This window comes from Saccopteryx bilineata, chromosome 2, assembly GCF_036850765.1.
Source record: "Saccopteryx bilineata isolate mSacBil1 chromosome 2, mSacBil1_pri_phased_curated, whole genome shotgun sequence".
NCBI lineage: Eukaryota > Metazoa > Chordata > Mammalia > Chiroptera > Emballonuridae > Saccopteryx > Saccopteryx bilineata.
In genome coordinates, this window is record NC_089491.1 from 172,672,099 (window position 1) to 172,685,843 (window position 13,745).

The following is a 13,745-nucleotide window of genomic DNA, read 5'->3' on the forward strand; positions in this document are numbered from 1 at the left end:
CACGTTGCTTGGCTTGTGTTGGTCATTTGTATTATAGTGTACATCTAAACTCTTAAAGTCGCTGATATCATGGGATATGTTGGGGTTTCAAATTCTGAACCTGACTGTGACTTCAGCTATCTGGGCGGGCGTCAGTTTTCTCCATATAAAGGGACCATTAATGTCTCCTTCACTGGGTGGTTCTGACGAGTGAGGGAGCTAATGCATAGGTAATGGAGGTTCCATCCTTAAGATGGTCTTCTGGGGTGAGGAGAGCAATGCCTCATCTTACTGAGCACCTGCCTGCCCGCCAGGTGCTGTTTGAAGCTCTGGGATCCCATGTGAAAGAGCTCTCAGAGAAGCGAGAGGCCCGACCCATAGTGCATCCAGGGTAATGGGAGCCATGATAGGAAAGAAGCACAGTGTAGCAGGGACAGGGAGGAAGGTTTCCAGGATGAAGTGAGAAGAGGGCAAGAGATCCAGCTTAAGCTGATCTTCCTGAGCCCCTTCCTAGCTAAGGCTTCCTGTGTGGGTTATTTAATAATATACTGCTCACAAATATTAGGGGATATTTCAAAATATGGAATGATAAAAGAAACGTGATTTTTTTATTGAACAAGAACATCAGAAACGCAAATGACAAGTCAAAGAAAGTTGTTCAAATATGCAAATGAAGCAAAACCAACTTTTATTTCACTGGTGAAAATGCACTATGCAAAAGGGTAAAAGTGTGCCTGACCTGTGGTGGTGCAGTGGATAACGCATCGACCTGGAAATGCTGAGGTCGCCGGTTCGAAACCCTGGGCTTGCCTGGTCAAGGCACATATGGGAGTTGATGCTTCCAGCTCCTCCCCCCTTCTCTCTCTCTGTCTCTCTCTCTCCTTCTCTCTCTCCTCTCTAAAAATGAATAAAGAAAAAAAAAAGGGTAAAAGTACTGGAGTATCTGCACCTTATCTGTTACCCTAATTTATGTGAGCAGTGTACCTCTGTCAAGTAGGCAAAGGATGCCTACCTTAGAGTTTTGAGAATTAAATGAACTAATGTGCCCAAAACAGAGGCTAACACACATATTAAGCCTTCCATGAGAGCCACTCTCATTCAGTGGGGAACAAAAACCTGATACAAGCCCTGGCCAGTTGGCTCAGTGGTAGAGCGTCGGCCTGGCATGTAGGAGTCCTGGGTTCTATTCCAGGCCAGGGCACACAGGAGAAGCGCCCATTGCTTCTCCACCCCTCCCTCTCTCCTTCCTCTCTGTCTCTTTCTTCCCCTCCCGCAACCGAGGCTCCATTGGAGCAAAAGTTGGCCCGGGCGCTGAGGATGGCTCTATGGCCTCTGCCTCAGGCGCTAGAATGGTCACAACAGAGCAGTGCCCCAGATGGGCAGAGCATTGCCTCCTGGTAGGCGTGCCAGGTGGATCCCGGTCAGGTGCATGCGAGTCTGTCTGACTGCCTCCCCGTTTCCAACTTCAGAAAAATACAAAAAAAAAAAACAAACCTGATACAGCTTAGTGTCAGCCTCAGTTCTGTATGGCCTGGGTACCAATAGCAGTGGTAGATTAGGCTGGGAAAGGGCCAGAGCTTGGAGGTAAGGTGCCTGAACCAAAGGCAGTGGGGGCTGCTAAAAGGTTTGAAGCAGAAGAGGGGTTACTAGCCAACTTGTAATTTAGAAGATGGTTCTAAAGGCTGGTGGAGTATGGGGTGGGGGACCTTGGAAGAACCTGAAAACCATTTGAGTGGCATTTTTCCTGGGTCAGCTGACACAGCTAATGAGCCCAGAATTAAGGCTGTAATATGGCACTAAAGAAGAGAGAATAGCCTGACCAGGCAGTGGTACAGTGGATAGAGCATCGAACTGAGATGTAGAGGACCCAGGTTCCAGACCCCGAGGTTACCAGCTTGAGCGTGGGCTCATCTGGTTTGAGCAAGGCTCACCAGCTTGAGCCCAAGGTCACTGGCTCGAGCAAGGGGTCACTCGGTCTGTTGTAGCCCCCTGGTCAAGGCACATATGAGAAATCAATGAACAACTAAAAAGCCGCAGCAAAGAATTGATGTTTCTCATCTGTCTCCCTTCCTAACTGTCTGTCCCTATCTGTCCTTCTCTCTGACTCTCTGTCTCTGCCCCCCCCCAAAAAAAGAAAAGAGAATAGAATGGCATTGGGTCAGTGCTTTTCCTTTTCCTCTCTTTTATTTATTTTTACAGAGACAGAGAGTGAGTCAGAGAAAGGGATAGACAGGGACAGACAGGAATGGAAAGAGATGAGAAGCATCAATCATTAGTTTTTCATTGCGCATTGCAACACCTTAGTTGTTCATTGATTGCCTTCTCATATGTGCCTTGACCACGGGCCTTCAGCAGACCGAGTAACACCTTGCTGGAGCCAGAGACCTTGGGTTCAAGCTGGTGGGCTTTTGTTCAACCCAGATGAGCCCGTGCTCAAGCCGGCGACCTTGGGGTCTCGAACCTGGGTCTTCCGCATCCCAGTCTGACGCTCTATCCACTGCGCCACCGCCTGGTCAGGCCTCTCTCTTTCTTTTTTTAAGCAAGAAAAACAGAGAAAGAGCGCCAAGAAGGGAGAGAGGTGAGAAGCATCAATTCGTAGTGGGCAGCACCTTAGTTGCTTATTGATTGCTTCTCATATGTGCCTTGACCCTGGCAGGAGGGGCTACAGCAAAGTCAGTGACTCCTTGCTGAAGCCAGCGACCAGTTGGTCATGTCTATGATCCCATGCTCAAGCTGGATAAGCCTGCATTCAAGCCAGCAACCTGGGGGTTTCAAACCTGGGTCCTCAGCATCCCAGGCCAACGCTCTATCCACTGCACTATCAGCTGGACAAACCAGAGCTTTTCTTTAAAAAAATTTTTTTCAATGTATTGATTGATTTTAGAGAGACAAAGAAGGGAGTGTTCGTTTGTTGTTCTGCTTAGTTTTGCATTCATTGGTCATTTCCCATGTGTGCCCTGACCTGGGATTGAACCCACAACCTTGTGTTGGGATGACGCTTTAACCTACTGCGCTAGCCTGCCAGAGCAGGTCAGAGCTTTTGAACATGCTAGGCATAATAAGAATCAACTGAAGTGCTTGTTATATATGCAAATTTCAGGCCCACCACATGGCCCCTGAAAAAGTCTTTGAGAGGCCTGGAAATTGTTACAAGAGCTGAGGTCATCAGAGGTGCCAAATGTCTATATTGATCTGCATCATTATCCAGTGAGCCCTTTCTATGTGTAGATTGGTGACACACCTCTCCTGATGTGGTTCAGGGGTTCTGATGCAGAGGGTTAAGGAACAATGAGACGATTGCTGTCCTCTAGAATCCTCACATACCGGGATTTGCTGACTATAATCTGGCAGGAGATGGGAGATAAGAATGACCCTCTGTGTCAAACTCTAGACAAAGTTAATAATATAGGGTGCAGAATTGGCTGTGCCTGAATGATAGCTAGTTTACCCTTTGTGCAGTTGGAGAAACATGCTGAGATACAGCTTGCCTGAGGTTACAGAGCCAGTAAGTGGCAGAAATAAGGGTAGGATTCAGACTTTTTTTTGTAATGCTGGTAGCCAAGGCCAGGCAGGTCCACATTGGATTCGGGCAGATAGTAGAGGAATTGCGGAGCTAGGAGGTGTTGGGCCATTCCTGTTGAATAGTCTCACAAAAGCAGAAAAGCAAACAGGCAGGGAGAAACCACTTCTCATGGCATCAGGCAAACAATAGACTCTCACAATAGCAAAAATAGACCCTCACAGTGGCAGGTAGGCAATCTGTAATCCGCCCTGAGGGCTAGCACCCCTAGCTTTACATAGACTACACACACAAGGTGCTGCCACTTGCTCATGCACTAATCATACAAAGTACAAGCGAGCAAGCTTACCTAACACAGCTGTTTTTCCAACAACTTTATTTAGAAAATTGTATTTGCCTAATCGGGCAGTGGCACAGCGGATAGAGCATCTGACTGGGACTCAGAGGACCCAGGTTCAAAACCCCGAGGTCGCCAGCTTGAGCATGGGCTCATCTGGTTTGAGAAGGGTTCACCAACTTGAGCTCAAGGTTGCTGGCTTGAGCAAGGGGTCACTAGGTCAGCTGTAATCCCCCCTAGTCAACACACATATGAGAAAGCAATCAATGAACTAAGGTGCTGCAACAAAGAATTGATGCTTCTCATCTCTCTCCCTTCCTGTCTATTCCTATCTGTCCTTTTCTCTGTCTCTGTCACACACACACACACAAAAGTTAAATTTAACAGGGTGACATTGATCAATGAGAATGTATAAGTAAATGTGTTTGTAGCATTTGAGCTGTTGATTATATTGTATACCCATCGCCCAAGGTCAAATCATTTTCCATCACCGTATATACTTGTCCCTCTTTTTTTTTTTTTTTTTTTGTATTTTTCTGAAGCTGGAAACGGGGAGAGACAGTCAGACAGACTCCCGCATGCGCCCAACCGGGATCCACCCGGCACGCCCACCAGGGGGCAACGCTCTGCCCCACCAGGGTGTTGCTCCGCCGCGACCAGAGCCACTCTAGCGCCTGGGGCAGAGGCCAAGGAGCCATCCCCAGCGCCCGGGCCATCTTTGCTCCAATGGAGCCTTGGCTGCAGGAGGGGAAGAGAGAGACAGAGAGAAAGGAGGGGGGTGTGGGGTGGAGAAGCAAATGGGCACTTCTCCCATGTGCCCTGGCCGAGAATCGAACCCGGGTCCCCCACACACCAGGCCGACACTCTACTGCTGAGCCAACCGGCCAGGGCCTGTACTTGTCCCTCTTGACTCCCTTCCCTGATTCAGACTTTTTAAAAATTGATTTGAAAGAGAGAGAAACATCAATTTGTTCAACTTATGCATTCATTGGTTGTTTCTTATATGTACCCTTACTGGAAATCAAACCTGCAATTTAGGATTCAGACTTTTTTTTTTTTAATTTTTATTTATTCATTTTAGAGAGGTTGGGGAGGGAGAGTGAGAAGGGTGGAAGGAGGAGCAGGAAGCATCAACTCCCATATGTGCCTTGACCAGGCAAGCCCAGGGTTTGAACTGGTGATCTCAGCATTCTAGGTCGACACTTTTGTCCACTGCGCCACCACAGGTCAGGCAAGATTCAGACTTTTTTTTTTAATTGATTTTTCTTTTAGAGAGAGAGGAGTAGAGACAGAGAGAGAAGGGGGAGGAGCAGGAAGCATCAACTCCCATATGTGCCTTGATGAGGCAAGCCCAAGGTTTCGAACCGACGACCTCAGTGTTCCAGGTCGACGCTTTATCCCACTGCGCCACCACAGGTCAGGCCAGGATTCAGACTTTTTAATCGTTCCTTTATAAATAGCATCCAGCTATGAAATGGTACAAATCCTCATTGTCTGGAAAGCTGGATCTTGGTTTGGGGAGCATGGGATGGGGCAGTGGAGGAAGAGGAGACAGGGTCTTCTCTAACTGGCTCCTGGGGGAGAAGCTGGACTGATGGGGGTGGGGCTAAGCAGACTGAAGCAATAGGCTACCACTTGCCCCGACACAGCTTCTGTATCCTCATTGGATGGTTCCGCCTTATTCCCCAATTGTGCTGGGAGGATAGTGAAGCTGATTGCTAACAGCCTTCACTTAACCTCGAAGAGGCTCAGGTGTGTACTTCTGAGTACGCTCATGGGAGACCAGGTGGGAGCCCTGGATGTGCCTCAGGATGACTCTCACTTGAATTTATTGTTCCTTCTACCACCTCAGCTGTATCGTGTGTGAGTACATCAGCATGGGGCCCAGCCAGGTGCATTACCTGTCTGCAGGAGGCCCAGGAATGTCATCTGAGAATGCTTGAGCAGCACCGAGTGTTACCAATGTCACCTGAGTGTGCTTCAGTACAGGGGAACCCTAGATGTGTTACTTTTGTGTGCCTAAGATTGAGACTCAAAGGAAAAGGTGTATATCTGAAACTCTTATATGACATGTATGTGTGCATGTGAGCCTCAAGTGAAAGAAATTAATGCTCCTGAGGCAAATTACAGGAATCTTACAGGGAGAAGGGACTAGTCTGTTACCATAATACTTGAATTTGAGATATAGTTTACTAGTTCGTTCCTGAGCAGGGATATTTATGTGTCTGAGAATGATACTCAGGTATGTTACCTGTATACCTGAGTATCACTCTCAGACTTGAGTTTCTAGTAGATGCTTGAATGGAAGCCTGTGTATCAAGTTTCCTAAGATGGGTCCCAGGTGAAACTTGGAGGGGAATGGGTACCCGAGGGTGAGGCTCAAGCGTTATTTCCAGTAGGGAGCCCAGCTCCCCAACCTCTGCCTCTAGGGTGGACATTCCAAGCTGGCATACCTGTGGCTTTGACTGTTTCTCCCTCCTTTGTTCCTACAGGGCCCTCTGCTCACCACACTGGGGCCCAGAGGCCATGGCCTGCCTGCATGAGACTCGCACACCCTCCCCTTCCTTTGGGGGTTTTGTGTCCACCCTGACCGAGGCGTCCATGCGCAAACTGGACCCAGACACTTCTGACTGCACCCCCGAGAAAGACCTGACACCTACTCAGTGTGTACTTCGAGATGTAGTGCCACTGGGTGGGCACGGCGGGGATGGGCCCAGCCCCTCCCCAGGCGGAGAGCCACCGCCTGAGCCTTTTGCCAACAGTGTCCTACAGCTACATGAGCAGGATGCAGCAGGCCCAGGGGGAGCCGCTGAGTCCCCTGAGAGTCGGGTGCCCAGAGTTCGAGCGGATGAGGTGCGGCTGCAGTGCCAAAGCGGCAGTGGCTTCCTGGAAGGCCTCTTTGGTTGTCTGCGCCCTGTCTGGACCATGATTGGCAAAGCCTACTCCACAGAGCACAAGCAACAGCAAGAAGGTAGGCTTCGTCCACCTTGTCCTCTGAGGGCTCTCTCCCTGTGTCTGAGCCCGAGATCTGTTGGACAACTCTAAGTCATCTGTTGAGCCTTCCTCCCCCAAGGCTGGCCCAACCTCCTGATCTATCAATTAGCTAACTTCCCAGATTCCTTTTAGGCCCCCATTCATTGCCTTCCCTGTCCCCTCAAACCTAGTCTTCTTGACCTGTTTTGGCTACATTTTTGCCTCGCCCTCCTTGAGTCATTTCAGCCAACCCAATCCTCTCCTGTGTCTGACCTTCACAAGGCCCTGCATGTGGCTTTCTCTGAGCCCTGTGGCACTGTACCTCCTGTCCACAGACCTTTGGGAGGTTCCCTTTGAGGAAATCCTGGATCTGCAGTGGGTGGGCTCAGGGGCCCAGGGTGCTGTCTTCCTGGGGCGCTTCCATGGGGAGGAAGTGGCCGTGAAGAAGGTACGGGACCTGAAGGAAACTGACATCAAGCACCTGCGAAAGCTGAAGCACCCCAACATCATCACTTTCAAGTAAGGTTCAAGGCAGGGGTTGGGGATACTATGCTGAGGACAGGGACCTACTTAGGCAGCAGGGATCTGATCCACCCTTTCCTATCTTTTGTTTTGCGAGGGAGAGATGAGAAGCATCAATCTGTAGATGTGGCACTTTCGTTGTTCATAGTTTCTCATACATGCATTGACCAGGGGGCTCTAGCCAAGCCAGTGACCCCTTGATTAAGCCAGCGACGATGAGATCATGTTGATGAACCCACACTCAAGCCAGTGACCTACCCTTTTTAAAGGAGACACACAAGTGGCATGGGTGGGAATGGGGTTCCAGGTATATAGACTGGGCTGGCTTCATACTACCGTGTTTGGCCCCCAGGGGTGTGTGCACTCAGGCTCCCTGCTACTGCATCCTCATGGAGTTCTGCGCCCAGGGCCAGCTGTACGAGGTACTGCGGGCTGGCCGCCCTGTCACCCCCTCCTTGCTGGTTGACTGGTCCATGGGCATCGCTGGTGGCATGAACTACCTGCACCTGCACAAGATTATCCATAGAGACCTCAAGTCCCCCAAGTGAGTAAGCAAGCAAGCAAGCAGGGAGACGGTGATGTGCATCGTCTCCTGCAGGTGACCCCACCCAAGTCAGTGTGGCCATCTCCCTGCTTCCAGACCCTCCCTGTCCTAAGTCCATGTGGCCATCTCAGAAACCCCTCCCAGTGACAGTCCTAACACAGGAGGGCTGGTAGTGAGCCCCCTACCTCTGGGTGTCCCAGATGACGTAACAGAAAGGTAGAGTTGCTGCAGCTAGATGAGGTGTGTGGAGGGAGGCCTGGACCCCAGCTGACTACACTCTTTACCAGCATGCTAATCACATACGACGACGTGGTGAAGATCTCCGATTTTGGCACTTCCAAGGAGCTGAGTGACAAGAGCACCAAGATGTCCTTTGCAGGAACAGTAGCCTGGATGGCCCCTGAAGTGATTCGTAATGAGCCTGTGTCTGAGAAGGTGGACATCTGGTGAGGGCCAGGTTGAGGACTGAGAATAGCAGGTGGCTAGCCCAGGGAGGGTGGGAGGGAGGAGGGCTTCCAGGGTCTGAGTGCAAGTGAGAGGTGTCTGTAGCAGGCAGGTCCTCTGGAGGGAGCACCTTCCAAGTGATGTCCCCTTTTTGTCCCCAGGTCCTTTGGTGTGGTGCTGTGGGAACTGCTGACTGGTGAAATCCCCTACAAAGATGTAGATTCCTCAGCCATCATCTGGGGTGTGGGAAGCAACAGTCTCCATCTGCCAGTGCCCTCCAGCTGCCCAGATGGGTTTAAAATCTTGCTTCGCCAGTGCTGGTAAGAGCGGCCTAGCAAAACTAGGGAGCAGGCCCTGGCCGGTTGGCTCAGCGGTAGAGCGTCGGCCTAGCGTGCGGAGGACCCGGGTTCGATTCCCGGCCAGGGCACCCAGGGCACCCAGGAGAAGTGCCCATTTGCTTCTCCACCCCTCCCCCTCTCCTTCCTCTCTGTCTCTCTCTTCCCCTCCCGCAGCCAAGGCTCCACTGGACGGGCGCTGGGGATGGCTCTGTGTGGCCTCTGCCTCAGGCGCTGGAGTGGCTCTGGTCACAATATGGCGACGCCCAGGATGGGCAGAGCGTGGCCCCTGGTGGGCGTGCCGGGTGGATCCCGGTCAGGCGCATGCGGGAGTCTGTCTATCTCTCCGTTTCCAGCTTCAGAAAAAAATGAAGAAAAAAAAACAAAACTAGGGAGCAAAGGGGTATTTGCTGGTGGTTAACTAGCACCTAGCACCCAGGTCCAGAATCCTGAACAGGGAAAGGGGGACAGAGCTTCCAGATATGGCTAAGACCGCAGGATTCAGAGTGTGAATCCAGGGGACTACGATGTAGAAATGAGAGATGTATTGACCAGTAATGTGCAGGGGTGCATTAGTCAAAGACACACCGACTTTCCGTGACCTTGGGCAATCACTACAAGCCTTAGAATGCAGGAGGAAGGGGCCCAGGACCCTTGTTTGGAACCTAGGTCCTGAAGGTTCAACATTTTAAATCTTGGATTAAACATTTTCCAAAGTGCGTTTCTTTTAATAGCCACTCAGAAAAAGGCTTTTGTTTTGACAAAGAAGTTGAAAACTAGATTAAATGGGTTTGCTTACTGTAGGACTGCTTACTTTATGTTAACAGATTATAACATTTCCTGGAGATAATTGACCAGGGATTTCTTTTATTAAGAGTACATTCCAGATTGGATTCTCCAGAACAGAGAAAGGAGTTACTTTCTGGTCCTGTAAATTCCTTTCTCTTCCCCAACTCCATTCCCTCCAGGAACAGCAAACCACGAAATCGTCCATCATTTCGACAGATCCTACTACATTTGGACATCGCCTCAGCAGATGTCCTTTCCACACCCCAGGAGACTTACTTTAAGTCCCAGGTGTGCTGTGGGTAGGAAAATGAACACCTCCTCATCTCCCTGTTTTTAAGATGCCCTTTGAGGGGAGGCTGGTAAGGGTTGATCGGAATGGAACAGATGAGCTTTCGGTGGGCTGAGATCATTTGGCCAATCATGTGCCCCACTCCTAGTTTCAACACAATTTGCAGCAGTGCAGGCACCTATGCATCTGCTGAATGAAAGCATGTTCCTTACCCCTCATTGTCTCCCCACCCCCAGGCAGAGTGGCGTGAGGAGGTTAAGTTGCACTTTGAAAAAATTAAATCGGAAGGGACCTGTCTGCACCGCCTAGAAGAGGAGCTGGTGATGCGGAGGAGAGAGGAGCTCAGGTGTGTGCCTGTTTGGAAAGGTGATTTTACCAATAGCAGGGACTGTAGACCAGTTCCCAGAGACGGGGATAATTTGTGGCACTAGGTGAAGCCAGCTCACTTCGAGGACCCTCCTGCCCATTTCAGACATGCCTTGGACATCAGGGAACACTATGAAAGGAAGCTAGAGAGAGCCAACAACCTGTACATGGAACTTAATGCCCTTATGCTGCAGCTGGAGCTCAAGGAGCGGGAGCTGCTCAGGTAACTGTAATGGCCCCTATGCACCCCCATAATTGCATCTTCATGGAGCTGTGCCTGACTCAGATCCTACTGAGTCCCCGAGTCCCCCTTCCTGGTCAAATGCCCAACTGAAGTGGTGTCTTGTCTTTAGAAGGGAGCAAGCTTTAGAGCGGAGATGCCCAGGTCTACTGAAATCACACACTTCCCGAGGCCTCTTACATGGGAACACAATGGAGAAGCTCATCAAGAAGAGGAATGTTCCACAGAAGCTGTCACCCCACAGCAAAAGGTGGGACCAAGTGCTGAGGTTCAAAAATGACAAGGGAGAGAGGTTGCCAGCTTGAGCATGGGATCATAGACATAACCCTGTGGTTGCTGGCATGTACCCAAAGGTCTCTGGCTTGAGCAGGGGGTCACTGGCTTGGCTGGAGTTCCCCTGGTCAAGGCACATATGAGAAAGCAATCAATGAACTAAAGTGCTGCAACTTGCTAATTGATGCTTCTCATGATGTCTCTCTGTCCCCACCCACCCCACCCCCCAAAAAAGGAAAAAAGAAAGGCAACGGGGATACTGGAGAAGCAGGTGTAGGAGTCAAGGATGGCTGGAAGATAGGGAGAGATGTGCTTTTAGTGCTGCCCAAGGTTAGGGAGTGCCTTCACAGATAAAATTGTTAATCTCAAACTTGTCCTTTCTCTCTCCCACCAGGCCAGATATACTCAAGACTGAGTCTTTGCTACCAAAACTAGATGCAGCCCTGAGTGGGGTGGGTCTTCCAGGGTGTCCTAAGGGTCCCCCCTCACCAGGACGGAATCGCCGTGGCAAGACCCGTCATCGCAAGGCCAGCGCCAAAGGCAGCTGTGGGGACCTGCCTGGGCTTCGTGCAGCTGTGCCACCCCATGAACCTGGGGGACCAGGAAGCCCAGGGGTGTTTGGAGGGGGACCCTCAGCCTGGGAGGCCTGCCCTCCAGCCTTCCGTGGGCTCCATCATGACCTCCTGCTACGAAAGATGTCTTCTTCATCCCCAGATCTGCTGTCAGCTGCACTAGGAGCCCGGGGCCGGGGAGCCACTGGGGGAGCTGGGGATCCTGGCTCACCACCTCCAGCCCGGGGTGACACCCCTCCAAGTGAGGGCTCAGCACCTGGCTCCACCAGCCCAGACTCACCTGGGGGAGTCAAAGGGGAGCCACCTCCACCAGTAGGGCCTGGTGATGGTGTGGGGCTGCTGGGAACTGGAAGGGAAGGGACGGCGGGACGGGGAGGAAGCCGGGCTGGGTCCCAGCACTTGACCCCAGCTGCACTACTGTACAGGGCTGCTGTCACCCGAAGTCAGGTAAAGTATGAGACAGTTCTTCCCTTAATTCACCTCTCACATTAGGCTCTTGATCTCAAGCCATTCCCTACTTAACCCTTCATAATTATGTTCCCTTTGTCTGGGTCCAAAAACCTCTTCCCACTTTTGACCAGTCCATTCACCTCTCTTGCAGAAACGTGGCATATCATCAGAGGAAGAGGAAGGAGAGGTAGACAGTGAAGTAGAACTGACATCAAGCCAGAGGTAAGTGATAGAATTAAATTAATATTCTTTTTCTTCCTACGCTACAAGACAGTTGAGCTGTTAACTGTCTCTGATGATACATAGGTGGCCTCAGGGCCTGAACATGCGCCAGTCACTATCTACCTTTAGCTCAGAGAATCCATCAGATGGGGAGGAAGGCACAGCTAGTGAGCCATCCCCCAGCGGCACCCCTGATGTTGGCAGTACCAACACCGATGAGCGGCCAGATGAACGGTCTGACGACATGTGCTCCCAGGGTTCAGAAATCCCACTGGACCAACCTGCTTCAGAGGTGGTTACTGGCTCTGAACCCAGCTCCTTCCCCATCCAGCACCAGGACCTACTCAAAGGGGAGCAGGTGAGTATCAGAAACAGCCAGGTATTAGGGAACAGATACCTGATCATTTGGGAGCTGTTGGGGAGACAAACACAGAGACGAGAAGATAAGTATTTAGCATGCAAGTCAGTATCTGAGCCTGTTTCCACAAATATTAAATAACAAATATCCACATGGTGGAATATGAGACCTATAGTATACAAACTAGTTCAACAGGTTTCCTCACATAGTAGCTATTAATTGCAGCCAGGGAAGAATTCTGAAATTAGGAGTCCTGTGCCTTGGAAAATGGTCTGAGAAACAAAATCTGGAAGCAGTAAAATCAGTAAGCTGCTGGCTATTAAAACAAAGATTTCAGCCTGACTGGTGGTGGTACAGTAGTAGATAGAACCTTCTCCAGCTTCAAAACTCCCAGGTACTCAGCTTGAGCACAGAATCATGATCCTTAAGTCGCTGGCTTGAACTGGTTACTGGCTCGCCTTGAGCCCTCAGTTAAGGCACATATGAGAAGCAATTAACAACTAAAGTGACACAACTATGAATTGATGCTTCTCACCTCTCTCCCCCTCATTAAGAAAAAAAAAATTCAGGGATGGAGCCTTAAATTTATAATGCCAACAGATGCTGAGCCTCATACCTCATTGCATGTCTACTCTTCACAGGGCCCTCCCAATTCTGAGGACTCAGAATGTGACAGCACTGAACTGGACAACTCCAACAGTGGTGAAGCCTTGCAGCCCCCAGCATCCCTCCCTCCATGAAAGCCACTCTTATTCCTGTACATAGAAATATTTATATAAATAATATATATGCACCACATAATCAACAGAGAAAGACAGGGCTATCCCAGCCTTAAGTCAGGTCAAGGGAGACTGACCCCTGAACCAATTCACCTGATAAACTCTAGGGACACTGGCAGCTGTAGAAATGAAGGACGAGGACTGCCCCTAGAGCTGTTGGTAAGGGCAAAGTGGCCACTCCCTGCTTCACCTGATTATGTTCAACAAGCAGTTAGGTAGGCAGTAAAAAAGCCAGGCTTGCCTCCTCTGATCCTCTTATATGCACCCACCACCACCACCAAATCCCAGGAAGAAGGCAAGGGAGCCACTTAACTGCACTTTTTTGTTTACACATTTTGCACTTGGGAGGAGGAAGGTTAAGGCTGGGTCCTCCCATCTGAGGTTTCTCAGGTGCAATGTAATTTTGTTGTCCCTCCATTTCTCTGCCCAAGCCCTGGCTTAGGGTCCAGGAGGAGGTTAGAAGATTGTGAAAGCATGTTGACAGCTCAGGCTAAAGAACTGGGGTGTTAAGTCCCTGTTTTTATCTTGGTGCCTGATTGGGGTGAAGACTTGTCATATTGTAACCCCTGTGAAAAACCTTGAAATATAATTACTCCAAGCAGGCCCAGCTGTTGAGGGTTTTCTTGGTCAACAAATGGGGTAGGTAGCACACATGGTTAAGTAGGAGCTTTGGAGCTCCAGACATTATCTCAGGACTGTGGACAAGTTACTTCCTCCTCTTAGGCTTTTCTCTTTAAATGGACATCACTTAA

General features: G+C 50.2%; 1 protein-coding gene across 5 annotated transcripts in view; it reads left to right on the top strand.

Annotated features, from left to right (window-relative positions):
• The window catches only part of MAP3K12 (mitogen-activated protein kinase kinase kinase 12), a 23,812-nt gene extending 10,216 nt beyond the window's left edge, over window positions 1-13,596 (top strand). For 3 of the 5 annotated variants that reach the window (XM_066258557.1, XM_066258556.1, XM_066258558.1), the window contains exons 2-14: window positions 6,329-6,807; window positions 7,145-7,328; window positions 7,684-7,875; window positions 8,163-8,321; window positions 8,481-8,639; window positions 9,623-9,731; window positions 9,969-10,078; window positions 10,205-10,321; window positions 10,452-10,589; window positions 11,007-11,631; window positions 11,786-11,856; window positions 11,941-12,214; window positions 12,856-13,596. In XM_066258557.1, the coding sequence (XP_066114654.1) occupies window positions 6,363-6,807; window positions 7,145-7,328; window positions 7,684-7,875; window positions 8,163-8,321; window positions 8,481-8,639; window positions 9,623-9,731; window positions 9,969-10,078; window positions 10,205-10,321; window positions 10,452-10,589; window positions 11,007-11,631; window positions 11,786-11,856; window positions 11,941-12,214; window positions 12,856-12,954 (2,682 nt within the window). In that variant the 5' untranslated portion in view covers window positions 6,329-6,362 and the 3' untranslated portion in view covers window positions 12,955-13,596. The remainder of the gene's footprint in view (window positions 1-6,328; window positions 6,808-7,144; window positions 7,329-7,683; window positions 7,876-8,162; window positions 8,322-8,480; window positions 8,640-9,622; window positions 9,732-9,968; window positions 10,079-10,204; window positions 10,322-10,451; window positions 10,590-11,006; window positions 11,632-11,785; window positions 11,857-11,940; window positions 12,215-12,855) is intronic. The other 2 variants (XM_066258560.1, XM_066258559.1) reach the window with 2 other exon arrangements.
• The last annotated feature ends 149 nt before the right edge of the window (window positions 13,597-13,745 follow it).